Below are 19,191 nucleotides of genomic sequence, written 5' to 3'. Positions count from 1 at the left end.
TTACAAGGCACATTCGCGGCAATGGCTATGTTTTTCATTTTAACTTCCAAGCCTATTGTATAGAATGGTAGAGAAACCTGACAAAGAAAAGAAAACAGAACGGAAAAAAAGAAGATTGTGTCATATAAAATAACTCCTTTTTCTGACAGGTCTAATGAAATAGAAATTCACGACTACAGTTACAGACATGATTGTTGAGGGATACCTCTGGTGCAAATAGCTGAGTTTGCAAACTGCAGATTGAGATGCTGATTGAAATGCAGACTGAGCCCTTCGTAGGTGCCCAAGACAAGAGGCTGTGAACTGTGAATGGGGTGGTGCCAGCCAGGTGAATGGATACTGAGACACAGTAGTAGCAGTGAAGTGGCAGATTTTTGGATAACAGAAGGAAGGAAGACAAATGGCACCAAAAAGGTAGAAGACTCAGGAGGAAGAGGGAGATCAACACAATATATGGTATCAGCTCATACTTGATTTTTATCAGCTTAGCACAAGAAAAAAGAGTTAAATTAATTTCTGAAAGTTTAGACACCTTTTTGCATTTTCACAGCTCCCAAAATATCATTAACGCTTCTAAATATTTCATTCTGGCACATGTGAAAAGACTTACTGAGGTTTCAAGTCTCTTCTAGGTTTTCAAGGGAAATTTGAATTACATTAAAGCAAATATTAACTGTAAATCAAGACCTAAACCTAATTTTTGCATTAATACTTCAAGGGTATTTTAGCTAGTACAACATAGATCACACTATGGTTTGACATAACAACATTCACTCTGTTGACATGGTTATCATAGAGAGCCAAACCACAAAAACACAGTTCACAGTACTGTTAGTCTGGTCAGACAAAGTCTAGGCACTCTTGTGGGTTAGCCCAGGCACAAATTCCAGTTTGTATAGAGCTCTCAGTGATTTCTAGCCCACTGGGTTAAGGAAACATTTCTCTTTAGCTTTGTGTACTCACTGGTTTTTCTTCTGGGTTCCCATTGGGCACCTCTACAACTCTGAGGTCATGGTCCACCTGCAGCCTTGCCCTTGTGACAAACTGGATGACTGATGAACTGTCCTGAGAAGAAAAAAGAGGAACAACTGGACTTAACAACAACAACAAAAACACCAAACCCCCATCAAAAAAAGCCCAACAAACCATCAAACAATTGCCAGTATAATAAATACACCCAGACAACGCTTAGTGAAGGCTAGGTTGGAGTTAAGTACCAGCCTGGTTACAACTCTGCTTTGAAAAAATATACTTTATGCTCATAAAAGATATACCTGAGCACATTATTTCAGATTATAGCAAAATCAGGTATGTTAGACTTTAAACACATATTTTGTATTTGGTTTGTTAATATTTCCCACATTTACCATGAAAACAAGACAGAGAATTTCCAATGACACAGACAGGCTCAATATTAACTGTGAAAAATGTTCCAATTTGTTTTTCAAGTGAACAGAAAAATGATATACAGAAACTGGGATAAACTATAATATATCCTGGGGGAGAACTTCTAACTTGAATCTGTGCATGGCAACTATCTTATTCACTGTACAATTCCTCTCATTAATATGTATTTCTCCAATAAAATGCCCGGTGCATTTTACCATGCACATTTCAATAAGATGCCATTTCAACTTACAGATTACTCACTTATATGTGGTTTGCCTTGGGAAGAGAATGTAATAAGTAGAAAACAGCATGCACTGGTGATACTCAAACATGTGTAAACACTCTATGTCTTTTAAGGGAGTGTTGCTAAAAGTAATCTTAGAAGGGACCCAGCAATGGGATGAATCCTGGCTATATCCCAAGAAGCATATTTTGCATGCACTCAGTTGTAAACTATGTAAACTATGTAAATATGTAAACACTACTTATTTGCATATTTCAGCATTTCTATAAGTATGTAACAAATATCTGAAACTTCTGGCCATGTCTGTACTTCCTGTTTTCAAATATGAACAAACATTAACAGACTTATTGGTTTCAATTGGAAAACCTCAGGACTATTAATTGTTTTCTAACAAGGGCTCCCTCTGATGCTTTTAATCTAACAACTATGAAAGACAGGTTTATTTTAATAGGTTTATGTTATCAGTTTTCTCCTTCAATTATCTTATTCCCTCATAACCTTACAGCATCTTGCCAGAATTAGTTAGCATTTTTTAAAGTAAAGGAACATAGGTCAAAATGCAGTAAATCACAAAAAATTTAAAAGATTTACTGTCTCATTCAGCACCTTCAGAGAAGAAAGAAATTAAATGGCAACCATTTGTTTATTGCCACAAATGTTAAGCTCAGCATTAATGTGGTCATGATGCATCTTCTTTGAATAATAATAATTTGAAGTAAAAATGACAAAATACTGCTATGTGTCTCTTTACACAGGAAGATAATACATAGCTGGTCACAGTTTACATTCACTTACATTTTTTTAGAATGAAAACTTACAGAAATCAATGAGATTTTCAGAAATCTCTAGCCTAAACATCATGCACACAATTAGGGGTCTCATTTGTCATTTTTCAACGTATAAATTCCTGAACTAAATTTATTTCTATTCTAATGAGTAATGGGTAAGAACTAAGATTAACACCTCCGTACACGCTGTTAATGAGTAGATCTGTTTTCTTTGATAACATTATTATTTTTCACACACTAGTAAAGAGGAAGAAATGGAAGTTTTGAGTTCATTGGTTCACCTAAGCACACTTAAATTGGCATTGAAGACAACCTACAAGGAGACCACGTACTTTCTTGAGTATCTCGGTATTCAGCAGCATGTAGATATTTATATCACAGGACTCTGCTTTAGGTAGTGAGCTGATGTTGCAGTGTACAATTAAACAAGACTTGCCTGGTCTTTCACAGTCCTACAGGAAATATGGAAAAAGTTGTTAGGCAAAGGAGGTAAAAATTAAATGATAAATGAAAAATTGTAAAATTCAATGATACATGATAAACAGCAAACACACCAGAAAACTAAGTTATAAGACTGCTATAATACAGCACTCTTGCACTGAAATAGCAACTTTCAAGACCTGAAGATAGCTGGCTACAGATGCCTGTATGAAAGGAGGCCAGGTAAAATTCAGTCCTCTACAGAGCTGCTGAGCCAGGCAAGCATTCAAAACTGAAAGGAACAGGACTGCTGCTGCACACCAGCTCTTTGTGCGGGTCAGGCATCAAGTACAGTGCAGTGACCCACTGCTCCCACATGCCTTTGAGAGAGCAAAGGCTCTGGTTACCAAGTATGTGCTGCCACATCAGCTAAATCCCTTTCCACTGCACTTCCTGAAACCTCCTATTTACTTTTAAAAAACAGACAATTACAATCATTACATTTCCCCCCAGCACAAACTATCTGCTTCAGATCGTCATGCCAAACCATGCAAAATGTTTTGTAAAATATGCTGTATGTTCAAGTGATGCCATAAGCAGTACTGTTTCTTACCAATACTTTTCTGCCAGACTTCGTGAAAAAAGCAAATATTGTGTGGAAAATGTTTTCATTTTCTTGAGGAACAACACATGGGCTGTGGCTTCTATGGAAAGAACAGCTTCCTTTGTCCTGACCAACCTGCATGCACAATTATAAATCACAATAATTATTCCGAATTAGTGAAATTACACAAGAAAGTTGAATTAGCCCATCTGTAAAAACACACCTTAATCTGAGCTAAATGTCTGGTCTCCTATTAATAGTCAAAAGAGAAAAATAACCACCTTGGGAGTCAAATAACCCTAAAGAAAGTATCTGAAGTAAGCCAGATAATCATGCACTGGCAATGCTTTGACTGGACAGGATACAAGTATGTCTAACCTAGCTCACGTGTAGGAGTCTCTGTTCTACATGTCTGGAGACAGAGGAGAAAAACCTCAGCAAAATATATGTTATGACACAGCATTTTAAATCAATCGTTGTCCTAGTCACAGAAATAGTAGGCAGAGTTTAGCACTAGGGCTGACCCAAAAATCTTCCTCTACAGCAACCCGCACAAGTTTGTTTATCGTTTCTTTAAGACTTGGAGTCAGAAGCAGAATCTCTGTGTTTTACCCCAGTTCACAAAACTTGGAGGGGTGCTTTGTGCCTTTAAAAACAGGAAACAGAAACATGAAGCTCTCTCCCCTTCTTTCTGGGCTCTCAAGCATTTCAAAATCCCTTCAGCCACTGCCATAGGCCATTTGCTGGGGAGGAGACGGACTTGCCCGCTGTTGCCTGCAGCCGGCACGCCAGAGGTCAGAGGCACTCCCCGAGTTCCAGTCGCTGCCAGCAGCTGCACCATGCTAGGGAGAGCCCCTGGTGGGTGGTGTGGAGTAGGCAGCCCAGCAGCATTGACTGCTTTTGGACAAAAATAGCTTTTCCAGATTTTTTTTGTCCCTGTTCTCTGTTGGTTATTCGTTTGGCGGAGCAGGGGAGGCAGGGAGTTTTGGAACAACGGAAGCTTGTTTGCTGTGTTGTTTCCTCTCTTGGCTATGGGGCCCAGGGAGGGGATTCTCCACCATTTTATCTGTGTTCCCTGGGACAATCAGGGGGATCTCCTCTGCATTTGTGCATGGGCGTTGAACTGTTTGCAGTTCACATTTAAACCATGTATTTGTTGATTATTGCTGTTTTTGTTAAGTAAACCGTTATTTTCTTCACTTGTATCTCTTCGTATTTGTCTTTCCTCATTAGCGGAAAGGGGAGAAGTTAAAACTAAGGGGAAGCAACTTATTTCAGAGACCTCACCCCGTAAATTGTCTTAAATGAAAACAATACTGTTACCCTTTGTACAACCTTTTTTGATGTTTTGGCCAACTCAGGTGCATCCCTGTTTATATCAGAACTAACAAGATAAATCTTTGTGTAAATGCACAAGCCTAGGCACTAAGTCTGTTCTTTTATCTTTAGCAGAAATAGTACAAAACCACCTTTTTGTGTCATTAGCTTATTCACTTGCCCAGGAAAGTGGATGACTGAGCCAAGTAATACTTGAAAAGTACCAAACTGATAAAATGAGCTTCAGTCAAGATAATATTGCTCAAGAAAAGCTGTCTCACTTTTTGCAACTAACAAATATTTACTGAAAAAAAATGACCAAAATTTAATAAAAAGTATGACAATAAAGTATCAGCAAATTCTTCCTGCTACTGTACTTAAAGCCTGCAAGTGAGAGAGGGAGATTTGCTCACAAATCACCAACTGACATTCTTGCACATACTGCCGTTGACCTCCTCACATCCTATGACATGATAAAAGACTGAAAACTTGTACCTTACTAAATTCATAAATCCTTGAAAGAGGAAAAGAAAAAGCTGTTACAGCTGTTTGCAGGTCTGTCTAGATTTTAAATGCTATTTCCAGACAAGTGATATGTATGTCTCTTTGAAAGTGATATAGATCACCTGTCTGCTTCACTGGCCCACAAATTCTTCATAATCTGTTCTTTGCAGTATGTATTCACAACGTGACTTAATATAAACTGTCCTTACATTCCCAACAAATATATCCAAAGTTTACGGTCTCCTTGGCTCAACTGAAGATAAAGACTGATTTGTTTAGATCAACTGAAATGAGTTTTCATTATTTACTTTAGATAGGAGATTCACAAAGCCCACAGACTTTTATTTCTTTGATCTTTCACAGGTAAATAAGATCCATATCAACTAGAAGGCTTACGTTAAATTAAAAAGTCAGGATCTATTGTGATAGATGAGTATTGTGATGATTGACTCTCACAATTAACAGACAAATATCATGTATGTAGGTTAAGAAAAGTTTTATAGATTTATAGTTATGTTTTACCCCCTTGCGTTGTTATCAAGGGACAGCTGGGGTTGGGACATGTGGGAGGGCCGGCTTGTCACTATGGCAACACCTGACCTCCAATCAGGATTTGAGGAAGTAAACTTCACCACTGGACAGTGAAGAAGGAGTCGATGGACAGAACTTTGGGAGGGGTTAAAGGGTTAAAAGGTGAAAGCTCCATTGTGTGAGTGAGCACATGGTGGGGAAAATCCTTTGCTCCCAGCATTGTAACCTTTTCTCTATTCAGTCTTCTATTATATTTTGGATAAGGTTTAACAAACCTTTCTAAAATTATGAAAAGGGAGTAGCTATTTCTCACATCTATTAAGTACTTGTTATTTATTCCTGAAAGTTTAAATTACAGATGTCATTAGATTTATGCAAGAGATACAAGAAGGACAGTACAAGTTTTCATGCTACACAAACTTTTGGCATACTTCCTAAATAGTCCTGATTTATATCTTGTAAAAGTACAGTGTAAAAATGAGCCAAAGCAGAAATGTCACAAGACTAAAAGGAATTGTTTAGCATGAAGCAACTTAAACCTGGTCCTTTCTACTTGAAGTTACTATCTTTTCTTAAACTGAAGATTGGCATAATTTTTAAAACACTTCAGCTGAAACAGAGAAAGGCACCTCCATAGGATCAACTCTGAACTTGGAAATATCTTTTCCTCTCTGCCAACTACATAGCAATCCTATATGAGGTGGATTATAAATTCAGTGTTACAGTCCATCTTAGGAGGGAAACATGCAAGAACTAAGCACCTCCTGTTACCTTCACGGCTTTGGAACAGACCATCAGGTCACCTATACCCTGTTTCATCAGCAAAAGTCAGCAGCTACTTCCTAGAAGGCAGACACTGCTATTTGGCCAGCAGAATTTGGGGGAATTCAACCAGGCAGAAATTAGATTACACTCATCTGTGTACCTGCTGTGATCAATCAGCATAAGCTGGCAGGCAGGAAAGGATGCAAGGCAACTGAGCAGAAATCCATTTTTTTGGCACTCTTGGAAGCCAAAGAGCCACAAAATGGGAAAAAAAATTGATAAAAAATTCTAAGTGGATGGATCATGGTAAGGTAGAAACAAATCCATCCTTTTGAAAGGACTGGCCACAGTTGATTTGGTGGGATATTTTCTAGGGGTTTTGGTTTGTTTATTAGGATGACTGTTAGACACTTTTATTTCCCATCATGTGTTATTCTCAATTTTTAAATGCATAAGTGTTCTACAAACCAGCCAGAAAAAAACTTGTGGCAACTTTTCAATAAACTTTGTTTTCAATTACATATTCATCTGTAGAAAGACAACTAGTTAAATAAAATCTTAGCACAAAACTGTTTGCATTATGCTGAGACTGAACTGCATCTCTGAAAAACAAATCATGATTTGTATTGTGAGCCTCATTGAGACTTTCTTCTTGTTCAAACATGTTGCTATCCCTGCCACCTTGTGGTACACAGACAAGGAAATTTCTGGCCAAATGTTTATGATTTATAGATGCAAGAACTGTACAAGTCTTTGAAATGCAGTAGGAAGGAAGCCAGGCTCTTCATCAGACTTGGAGTTTCAGGGTACCTGGCATTCCAAAGCTTTTCGAAAATTTCCATTTCTCCATTTCTCAGCAGCCTACAAACAGAAAAAGACTACCACCAGAGTGGTCTTCCCAGGATCTGGTATCCAACATCTTACAGAAACAGCAGAAGAGACTTTTTTTGAGCAGTGCATAGGATGTTGAAAGACATGTGCACTGCTCAAAAAACTGGGGCAGGGAACAAGAGGCACAAAAGGCAGGCTCTCTTAAATCCTACATTACGACTACAGATCGGGAAATAAAAACCTTTCCCAAGAGAGGTACCAAGCAGAAGTAGCCCTGCAGCCTTCCAAGAAGGGATTTCCAAGGAGCTTTGTTGGAGGTGTCTCTGCTGAAGGTTGTTTCATTCTGTTTTCCAGAAACTACTTATTAAGTCCTAAATAAAATAATTTGCAGTCTGGTGCACTGGTCTGGTGCCTACAGATAAATCTGTATTGCAAGTGTACCTAAAATCTGTACCCAGAAGAGGTAGACAAAGTCCATGTTAGCACATAAAGCAGGCCAAAAAAAAGGTAAACCAGGCTAACTGCATAGCATCTTCAGCACCTATGCTCATATTACACATTTTTCTAACCTGCTCTGAGTCTGGTCCTGTGGTCTGAATGTGCTGCAGCCACAAATTAATGGCTGACCTAGCAGATTTCACTGAACAGTTTTACATTGCAGGAAAAAAAGAGTCTAACTTAAAAGACCTTAAATTATTTTTTACTCTTTCTTCTTCTCTATATTCAGTGGTCTATGTCATCACATACAGTCTAGACTACCACACATATCATGAGTTTTTTTGTGGTAACAGTGTAAAATTTTTGTAACACAGAAGTATTACTAATTACTGATCCTAGCCTTCAACTCCTGGAAAACATTTCTAATTTTAAAAATTTTTTTGCAAAGAAATTACATTTTCAGAATTCCAATTCTAAACAGAAAAATTTGTAAGGGGGTGGTTGTCTGATGAAAATCCAAACATTTTATAAAATCTTTTCCCACAGATTTGATATATCTATTATTTATTTGTCATTTTCATTACTTGAATGAAGCATGCTTTCACTATCTTGAATGTCTTCAACCTTCACATGAGGCAAACCAACATCAAGAGCAAAAGTAAAATCTTCCCACAGAAGATTTTACCGACAGTCATTTCTTTTTACTATGGTTGGGATGTTCCCATTCTCTAGCAATGTCTCGTCTTAGGCTGAAAAATACTTAACATCAATGCACACATCATGTTTTTTCTAGTTTTTACCTCAATTTCAAAGGAACTTTTGTCAAACTGCTCAGCCCCAGTGTAAAGAAATGTTAAAAATGTTATTCTGATATTCTCACTGCAGAATATCAGAGTGATTAATGCAGTAGCACAGCCCGTACTCAGATATCACGTGCATTCTTGGACACCACTGGATGTCAGAATAGCCTTCAACATTTCTCAATAACAACACGTTATTGTCAGGTGCCTCACTTAGACATCTGTGGCGCTTGAAAATCATGATCTTTCAGACAGTTTTTAGTGGCCATCCAAAATCTGAGGGACTGAAAATCATTACTCATTCCAGAATATATATGTGTGTGTGTGTGTGTGTGTGTGTGTGTGTGTGTATGTGTATGTGTGTGTGTGTATATGTATATGCATATGTGTGTGTATATATATGTGTAGTCTCCTATTGTATTCAACACATGTGCATATACATGTAACATGCATAAATGTAAGAAGATACAAGCCAGAACATTTTTACTACACAGACTTGTCATGGCACCTTGCAGAACAGGCCACTACATGTCACCATAACTCTGCAAAGGCTAATAATATTATTAATCTGTCATTATGCAGAACAGCAGAAAATCCCTTATACTGCCTCTACCCACATCATTCTGTCATGTTATGATTCTATAAATGATCACACACTCATTCAGAGATAAGTTAGTCTCTAGCTTTGTTAATTTACTGTAAATTGCCCTCCCCGTGAAAATCCTATGAACATGCTTGAGAGACATTTAAATAGGACCACCTGTACAATGGGTTACTCTGTCAACTTTTTGTTGTCAGCACAAACCACTAAATTTCTCAGAGCAAAGATACAACCACCAGGAAAGCATGCACGTTATTTCATGCATTTAAAATGCTCTATCTACAACAGGAAAGAAATTACTGCAGGATGACTTTAATGTATTCTGAATATTTGAATCTGAATTACTTTTTTAGTGCTACTTTATAGGTTGAGCAGAGGCAAACCCATAAAGTAGAAGTGGTTTTTCATCGTGTAAGATTACATCACTCTTGAGAAAAAGTGGCAGGAGGACATTTCAGAGTGTAACAGCTGATGTAAAACATATCATGTACACTCCACACACATCACAGCCTAAAAAGCCTGCAGGTTTTTTAATAGGGCTGTATGAGAATAGCATGTTGAATTTATTGCATAATAGGGATCATCATCTCTGACTTTCACTGCATGGTGTAGAGATTTATGAGAATACTTGGGCCTGGTTTGCAGCTCCAAGAAGGAAGTACTAGTGCAAAGGGGAAAAACACCACACATTTTCCCGGAAACACAGAGAGTAACCAAGAGCTGCCCATGAAGCCAAGTCACCTGGGAGTGGTTGGAGTTTCTAGGAGAAATAATATAGCTGCTGCCTCAGCACATTCCTGTTCTACTATCATCTCTCTTTCCCACCTTCAGGGTACTTGCAGCATCATCTCTGCCCATCTGTAGCTACTCTCAGAACATGGCAATTTCTAGCAAGCCTTTGGGGCCTTTCAGAAATTGCTGCAGTTTAGCAAACTTTTAGCAAACAGTTTAAGAGTTTAGGCCACAGTACCTGTAACATAAACTGCACAGGTAAACTGAAAGCCAGTGGCCCCTTCTAGATTTATCCTCAACCCATTAATGTGCATCAAAGGCAAGACCTCCCATTTTTTCAGGGCCTTGTATCCAGCACATGGTGTCAGCCTGGGAGAAGGAAATCAAATACAATTTCAAAATGGGCTGGACAGGACAGCTGAGGACCAAGCACCAAATGTTGAGGACCAAGTGGATATTATCAGCTGATGTGGGGTAAAGTATGTGCAAGTGATAGGAGTCTCTTGGAAGAATGAGACAGAAAAACAGGAGGAAAACTGGCTGTTGCTTCCAACAAAGCATTATGTACAATCTCCCTGTTGCACTGCTGTATATAAGATGCCAAGGGCTATTCCTGTATTTATTGACTGACATTTTACAAAATAAATGTGTGAGCAAATATATATCTTCAGCTCATTCCTAATACTAGCAACACTAGATTTCCACTAATGCAAAAGAATTCATTATGATATTAAAACTTAAGGTTTCCAAGCTCTTCCAGTAAGTCTGGAATTCCCCTCTTCAGCTAAATCATCAATAGTTGTGGAGGAGAGCCTGGAAGTCCATAGAACTAAGCTGATACAAAGCAAGGTGGAAGGCGGAATCCAGACGTGAGTGCATGTGATAAAACAAAACCCACATCCAGCCTCAGAAAAAGTGTGTGGGCAAGTTTAGGGAAAACATCATGAGACACAAGATATTTGGAACAGCAATTTTACTTCCAGGAGACATGGTCAAGGTCAGAACATAGGCCAGTCATTTCACAAAATTTTTAGCATTGTTCAACTCTGTAATGGATGCCTTTCTCATCATCCCTGGGCTATACTGACTCCAAAGGACTGAGTTTGGCTGTGGTCTGGCAGAGAGTTTTTACATATTTTTTCTCTATGTTTTTTTAAACTGATTTATTTATGTATTAATAACTAAGCAATGGTTCAAGTTTTCAAACTTGAAAAATAAATAACAGATGTGTTTGTCTGTCTTTGTTGCTAACCGTAGCACATTCATCCTAGTATTAGGGGAAAAATGTATGCAAGTATTCTGATTCAAAGATACTGATTCACCCTTTATTAAGTGAACAAATAATTGATAAACAGGGTTAATCTAACATGTCACACTGAGAAAAAAAGGGAACTGACAAGAAATTCCAGACAAGGTCAGACTCAACAGTAGACAAATAAGTTATGTAAATATGTTATCTGAGTACTTGCACCATATGCCAAGAATGTTTAATATTCACAGATAATGAAATACGTTTGAATCAGAGCAGTCTTGTTGATTCTGGTAATAAATTTAAAGAACCACTGAAAAACCAGTAAATAATTTAAAAAAATTAACCCAGTTTACCCAATTCTTGAAAGATTTCAACTAAAAATAGCAATGATGGCACAGAAAACCATTAGTCCACAGATCCAATAAGCAGCCTTACAAGGCCATGAGAAGAGGCAAGTGGAAACAAAGTGGAGATGCTAAAGCATTAAATCAGCTTAGAGGGGGAGGAAACCATAGCTCTCGCTTCTGCTCCTCTAGACAACAGGAGAATGCACCAGATGCATATTTGGCATAAATCATGCTGATTGGAACACCTTTAGATGTTTTTCTGATGCACTTAATATATGGCTTAAATAAATAATCAGATTTGATAAGCATGATTCTTGCAACATTGGCCTGGTCTTGTCCCTGTAGCCAATTTGCACATACTTAGCAAAAATTCCCAGAAGTACTGCTCTCAAGAACTAGTGATTCCTACCCAGTTTTGTGACAGAAGCAAAGATCTTCTCATATAAAGTTCCTGACTTACAAGACAGTAGATTCCTTCCTAGACACAGAGCTGTACATGCCACATGTACACAGTAAGAAGAAAAACTGACCACTTGGTATGATTTAACCCTGAGGTCCTCAGAAGATTCAGGTCTAGGAATGAATGACCACCACCTTACACAAAAATCAGCTTACCACTATCATTCATGTGCTCCCTATATATTGGCCTCTAGCAGATGAAACCCAAGAAAGGGTCACTCAGAAGTGCTTTTCCTCTCCTTATGATGAACTGTGAAATGCTTTACCAACATATGAGGCAATATATAATTCTCAGGGTATGTCTGTATTTTAAAAGCCCCTGAGATGACTTGGCATTTGATGTTCCTTCAGCTAGGTTCTATCTGTCTATATAGTACATCCTTTTCTGTATTAGACACAAATAAGGCCATGTTTGTTCTTTACCTGATTGTTGGACTTTCCCTATGGGCTGTGTTGATGTTAGGATGAGGAGCTCTGAAGACTGTGCAGGTAAGTACATTCCCTGTAGGGTTCAAACAACTCGTGTGTTTTGTTTCACTAAAGCAGATGTTTGAATGTATCAGAAAGGTGTCTAAGACCTAAACTCTCTTTAGAAGCAGTGGAGAAAAGGTAGGACTTTCAAGGGGATAATTTTCCTTATCTATTGTAGACAACTGAAGATTAAATGGGTCATTTTCATTCAAAAAACACTCTTGAGGGGTGGAGGAGATATATTAAGTTAAGCAGCAACTGTCATTTGTTTCTAAGACATCCTCAGAATTTCCTCCAAGAAATGGTTTATTGATACTTTTGATACCATCTGATACCTTGCAGAAGACTGGAATGATGTACTTTCAAGCCAGGAGAGGAATCCAATACAAGATGCTTATTTTCACTCTGATACATGAACAGGGAGGAAAACCCTTCTGTCACCACATTTACATAGATACCATTGTTTTAAACGCTTCCTTGCTCTTTTGCTTCCTTCATTTACACCACAAATCTTGCACATTAGTTAGAGAAGAGAAAAGCTAGTCTAAGAGTCAGAATTTAAAACAGGACTGTGTTTTAAAGGAATTTACCAAGCAGTTACTATCTGAATTTCCTTCTTCTTTCCTTCCAGCTTTACCACTGGAAAAATGGTGAATTCTTACACTAACTCCTTCAAAATAAGAAAAAAAAAATTAAAAATTGTAGACTTTCTTTTCATTCAACAGGAGGAGCTTCCTTCTCTAGCTAGGAAGCTTACAAAAAAACCAACTATATTTATATTTTTCCACACCACAGCAAAACTCCTGATTACTACATGATTACTCACGATAATCTGCCAAACTTCCCGCTTCCTTCATCATTCTCATAACAGATTATTTATATATCCATTCTATTTCACATCTTTCTTTGTCTGAAATTTCTTTTTATCAAAAGGCAAATAAACCATCTTTTTCAAAATTGGAATTCACATACTCAGCAAAAAAAATAGGAGCTATGGGCTATTCACAAAGTAGCAACAGCGTCAGCTGACCAAAAACATCAATCAAGCTGCCACTCATTTGAAAGGCCATGATTTTTTGTGGGGGGACAGTGTTGTAAAATTTCAATACCTAGCTTATTTGACAAATTTTACTATAGTTTAGAAGTTAATAATGAGCAGGCCACAATTGGACAACAATATTGTGTTGCTGTGGCCTGATTTAATATATGGATCACAGCTTTTTTTTCCCATGTTTCAATGGCCTTGATTTCTATATTATTAGACTTTACTGAAAGACAATTATTTTTTTACATTCAAAGTGCCTTCCCAAGAACATCCTCTTAAGAATTTTCAAAAGAAATCCACTGCTTATACAAATACCATAGCACTTTCATATATAGAAGATTTGGTCAAAACAACTGGGAAATGGCTGAGAATTTGTTCAAATCTGGTTTCACCTAAAGATCCCAACTAGGAAGTCACAGCAATCTTTCTTTGACATTAAGAAGTTTTGCTCCATCTTCAAGGATGCATTCAGCAATGCACAAAAAGATTATTTTGAACCACTGGAAATGCTGTGAGCTCTGACCAAGGCACAGCTCTTGTATTATGATGCAGATGGCAAAAATGCTGGGATTTTTTAGATTTATTTTAAGGTCATAATTCAGAAAAAAATCTTAGTTTTATGGCTGGTGTCCTGAGGTGACTTTATGATGCTTGTATCCCCATTAGTCTGTCAGCCAGAAATAAGTTTTGCACCTTTAGGACTGGTTCTGAGAATGAAGGAGGGGTGAGAAGAAGCATGGAGTTTGTTATCAGAAACTGCACTTGTTCCCCCACATCCTTCTCCTGAACTGTGTTATCTGCAGACAGACAGTGGGAGAGAGCTCTCCTTGCTTTTTAGTTAGTTTTTAGCTGGCTGAGGCAGAGAAGTTCCCTGGACTGTGGATTTTCTTTTTCTTGGAACTGTTTAAACCTTCTGTGGATTGAAAACCCAGAAGAGCACCAGCAGCTCACACCTGTGGCCCACTGGGCTGGGCCTGAGCCACGGCATTTCCTAGTGCTGGAGGGACTGATAAGAGACTGAGTGAGCTGAGCTGCAACTCATGAAAAGGACTTTCTGAGTTTGTCATCTCTTCAGATTGGCAAGAGGTTTTATTGTTTAATATTGTTCATTTTTTGTGCTGGTGAGTGCTTTGCCTGTTAAATAAACTTCTCTCCAAGGAAATATTTTGGGGGAGGAAATATTTTGCTTTCTAGAGGAACCCCTTTTGAGGTTTTCTCCTAAATTTGTCCTAGATCAGGACACCTGGGCAGCCTTTTCTGTATAACAATGGAAACTTAAAAGACAGCGAAGTTCCTCTTCAGTTCATTATACTGACATTAGGAACTCTTTCTGAGCTGCTTCACGGTCCTCCTCCCTGCTCCTGTCTAAAGGCAACTGTGCCATACTGGACCACAGTGTGTGCTTCTGCCCCTCCTCACAGCCATCCTGGATGTGGAAGATGCACTAGTTTCTCCTGCAAGAGACAGGCCTCCTAGGCAAAGCCAGATTCAGCTGATATCACTAAGGTACTCTACACTGGGGGTGGGGCAGGGAACACCTCCAACTGCCTAAGCAAAAATGTTTTCAAACAGTCATTTAAAAAGCAATTAAAGTGAAAGAGGCAGGAAGGTCAGAAAGTACCTGTACAATTTTCTGTACAAATTTCTGTAGAGTATATTCCCTGGAATGAGTAATTTCCTCCAGTAATCTAGCTACGTTTTTAAATATGGTGCCAAAATATGTGTATGCCAGTGTGTGTGTAAGTCATTGAAATGAAGAGAGTACATGCAGAATGACTAACACAAAGGGCTAAAATAAATCTTGCTGTAAGTGCAAAATGTTCCTGTACAATCTTTCTGTCAAATGTCAATTTATTTTATTTTTTTCTTTCAACATTCACAGGAAGAGATCAATCAATTTAAAAGGTAAACCTGTAAAAGGAATTCTCTTAAATTCTTCCATTAATTCATTCAGTTTTTCTTTACTTTTTAAAAATCTTACTGATATCCAGCTATCAAAAAGGCACAATCCAGATCTCAGCTGTGTAGAAAGAAGTGTGAAGTGAATATGCCAAACATAATAGGACAACTGGAAGACTCCTGTTTGTCCTTGCAAGAGAAGGACTTTTTATTTTGCTCCCTAAACAAGAAGTGACGGGAAGGGTTGGACCAGGGCCTGGGCTAACTGGCCCATTTAAGGTTGATTGGTTGAAAGGTTGTCCATTTAAGGGGTCAGGAGCCACAAGACTGAAGTTCAACCCATTTTTCCTTCTCTGTAAATAATTCTCAAGATCTCAGTTTAGAAGCCTAGGGAAAATCAGGGAAACTAGATGGTTTCTGTATTATCAGTGGACACTGGCAAGTGCTTCTTCAGAGTTGCTTCTGTGCCTCTCTTCATTAATTGTTAGAGTAAGAGAACATAGTAATTTAAATATATTCTATTACTAGCAATTACTAAAACAGTCATTACTAGACTTAGACATCAAGAGTTACAGGCAAGGAGGAAGATTGTCAAAAAACTGAGAACAGTATTTCTTTCCCTCTTACTTTCAAATTTCCTTTTACATCATTGCCTAGATTGAAAACTGTTTCTGAAGAGACTGTCTTGCAACATATGAATCTTACTTTCCAACAAGATTCTTATCTCAGTGATGGTGATAATATGTTTTTTTATATTCTTGATACTGATTCGACAAACAGGCTCTACTTAGTCCCTCCAGAGGAGGGAAGAGGACTATCCAGTTCAAATAGACAAATTTGGTTTGCAGCTGTTAATTCCTCATAATTGTATTTACCTTCAACCAGAAGGCAAGAATCTGACCCAGTTCCATAAAGCCAGCACAAGAATAATCTTGGACACATCATTTAGTTATGAACAGCTTCAGGAAATACTGTGGTTAATTTAGTAGGAACTCCCATTGTGAAAATCTTCTTGACGATCCTAGAAAGCAGCTCCTTGGCTGCCAGCCAAGGTCTGGTAGGGCTTCTCTTGCCCTTGTGTATCCCTAGCTGGATACACAAAGGAAATTACTGATCTTTCAGTTCAAAACCAAAAACATACACAAATATAATGAGTACTGGTTTTCTTCCTGGAAGAATAGATAACCAATGGCTTGAAGAGTGGAGACTATACCTTTATGTTAGGACTACCTTCTCTTCTTGTGTGAAGCTCTTCTATGTCATCATCTACACTATCACAACACTTTTACTAACAAGCTGAGGTATTTAATTTATTATGTTTTTAACCTGGCTGGTTTTTAACCTTTGCGAGAAAGCAAATACAAAAATTCATAAAAACAAACAAACAAACAGGTACTAATTTGACTTAAGTGTTTCTGAAATATCATTTACCACTGCAGAATGTATTTACTATGTAAAACCAATGTCAGAGGTGAAATTTCCTAGCTAAATTTGAAAATTTCTAGTATCTTCTATTCATTAAAAATTAATAGGGAGGAAGTTCAATTGTTTTAGGGTTTTGTTCCCCTAGTTTTCTTACAATTATTTTTGGTTTTTTTTGTTTACTTCTGGCTTTTATTGTTGATTCATTCCCTTTGTATATTGGGGGCTCTGTTGGGGGAAGTGCTGCAAAAACTGCAGTGCTACTCCCAATAGCCCTTGAATTGCATCTGAACATCTCTAAGGCAGAACTACAAGTGTCAAAACATCTCCATGATCTGAATTTGTCTCGAACAAAATGTTAAAACAGTTTCTGGAATAAAGCCAAAAGCTCAGAATGGCAGGAACATAGGAAGCATGAGGGCTGTCATTTCCTCTAAGACCAGCAGATAATACTTCCTATTAACACCTCCCAGAGATACAGACTGTTCCAGTGAGCCATATGTGACTGTCTTCTTGCTATTAATTTTTGTGCCTGAAAGACTAGTTCAATCAACACGATATGAGAGAGTTTACTCCTGAAACTATCTTGTGTAGTTTATGTGTATGTGAGACAAACTCTAGTGCTTTAACTATGCATTTTGACTCAAAAATTTCACTGCCTTATTGTGTATCAGAGAATGACAATAGAAAAAAAAAGCTTTAAGATAAAAACCATTATGTCATCAAATCCCCAGTTCTGTATCAACAGTGTATTTTACAGATAAATGACAATTCCTAATCCTCTGTATTAATGACAGCTATTCTCAAAGTTTTGTCAACACTGACAGCTAGAACGGCTAGATATATAGGTATATATCTATCTATCTATCTATCTATCTATCTATCTATCTATCTATCTATAGATATAGATATAGATATAGATATAGATATAGATATTATAGGTATAGAGAAAATAATGACAAAAACACCTGCAATGTCTGAAAGGATTCTATTACCTTACTATCTTTATTGAAGTCTAGATTCTGGGAATAAGCAAAATAAGCAAAGCCTTGAAATATTTAATGATTATGCTTACAAAAACTGTCTTGGAGAAACAGCTGTTGTAAACTATTTTCTAAAGTTCATTTCATTTTAGGTTTCCTTGTTTAATTAGATCTATTCTATGAAAAGTTGAAAAACTCCATGATTTTAGTTCCCTTTCCAGTCAATAAAAACTCACTGGGAGAGAGCAGTAGGAAAGAGAGTGGGATGCCTTCTCTGTTCCAACAATAAGACTTGGGATACATTGGTTCTAGTAAGATTTGGGATACATTGGTTCAGTGCCTGGCTCCGACACAAATTTCCTGTGTGAAGTCAAGCAAACCTTTTGGTGTTCCAATTATGTATCTGTAAGGCAAGGATAACCACTGTCCCAGACAGGATTTTCTTGGCTCACATTTATTAACATGCTAGAGGTATTTAGAAAGTCACATAGGAGACTGACTGAGTCACATAGGTACTGACCATGTACCCAAAACCAATACTCAAAATTACTGGAATGCCAGTGCGTGAGGCAGACATCTCTCATAAAAACACACTTGCCTACTACCTGCAAAGAGGTCCTTTAACAGCAGTTTAACATTTCTACAAAAACAAATTTCAAAGTACAATTCAGTAAAATAATGTGCAGAGCAATGCAACCTGTTGTTGGGGAAAAGCAATACAAACCCTGCTAGCATTTATTACCACAGTGCTCAAGACCACACCACTCAGCTGGGACCTCCTTTATAGAGTGACTGATTTTAGAGAAGATACCAACATTTGGGGAGATAAAATCCATTAGGAAGATTTCCACCTCTCTCTGTCTGCTGTGAACATACCCTCTCCTACAGCACACAGAGACCAGGGAACAAACAAGGAAACAGGTCATGATACTTTGACAAGCAATGTGTCAAAGGAAAGGTGATCTTCTGTATATAAAGCTGGACTAAATAAACATTAAAAAGCAATGCCGCAGAAAATGATACATATGCTGGAGAACCAATTAAGTGTGGTTGGCAAATTGACTCCATCTATGCACTACTACTGTTTCATACAATATTCCCACATTTCTCAGTCATTCTGTCTTTACTGCCCATCTGTAAGCCATATCTATATTTATCTCATACCTTCCAACAGCAAAAATCTTGGAAACCTGCTTAGAAAGATCTTTCAGATCTATATTTACACATCTTCAGTGACACAGTTTCCTACATAATAGGTAATACTTTTCAGCTAAAAGGCTAGAAAAGTAACCAACAACATGAAAGTATAATACTTCCTTTCAATAATCCCCAAATGCTGGTTTCATTTC

At 37.7% G+C, this 19,191-nt stretch overlaps 1 protein-coding gene across 1 annotated transcript in view; it reads right to left on the bottom strand.

Annotated features, from left to right (window-relative positions):
- Positions 1-19,191, bottom strand: part of ITGA9 (integrin subunit alpha 9) — a 245,768-nt gene that overhangs the window by 54,989 nt on the left and 171,588 nt on the right. The window contains exons 24-26 of the mRNA XM_036406156.1: positions 3,455-3,580; positions 2,754-2,873; positions 964-1,065 (exon numbers count right to left, since the gene is read on the bottom strand). Coding sequence (XP_036262049.1) covers positions 964-1,065; positions 2,754-2,873; positions 3,455-3,580 — 348 coding nt within the window. The remainder of the gene's footprint in view (positions 1-963; positions 1,066-2,753; positions 2,874-3,454; positions 3,581-19,191) is intronic.

This window comes from Molothrus ater, chromosome 1 (assembly GCF_012460135.2).
Source record: "Molothrus ater isolate BHLD 08-10-18 breed brown headed cowbird chromosome 1, BPBGC_Mater_1.1, whole genome shotgun sequence".
NCBI classification, from domain to species: Eukaryota; Metazoa; Chordata; class Aves; order Passeriformes; family Icteridae; genus Molothrus; species Molothrus ater.
This window is presented reverse-complemented; position numbering and strand designations above follow the sequence as displayed.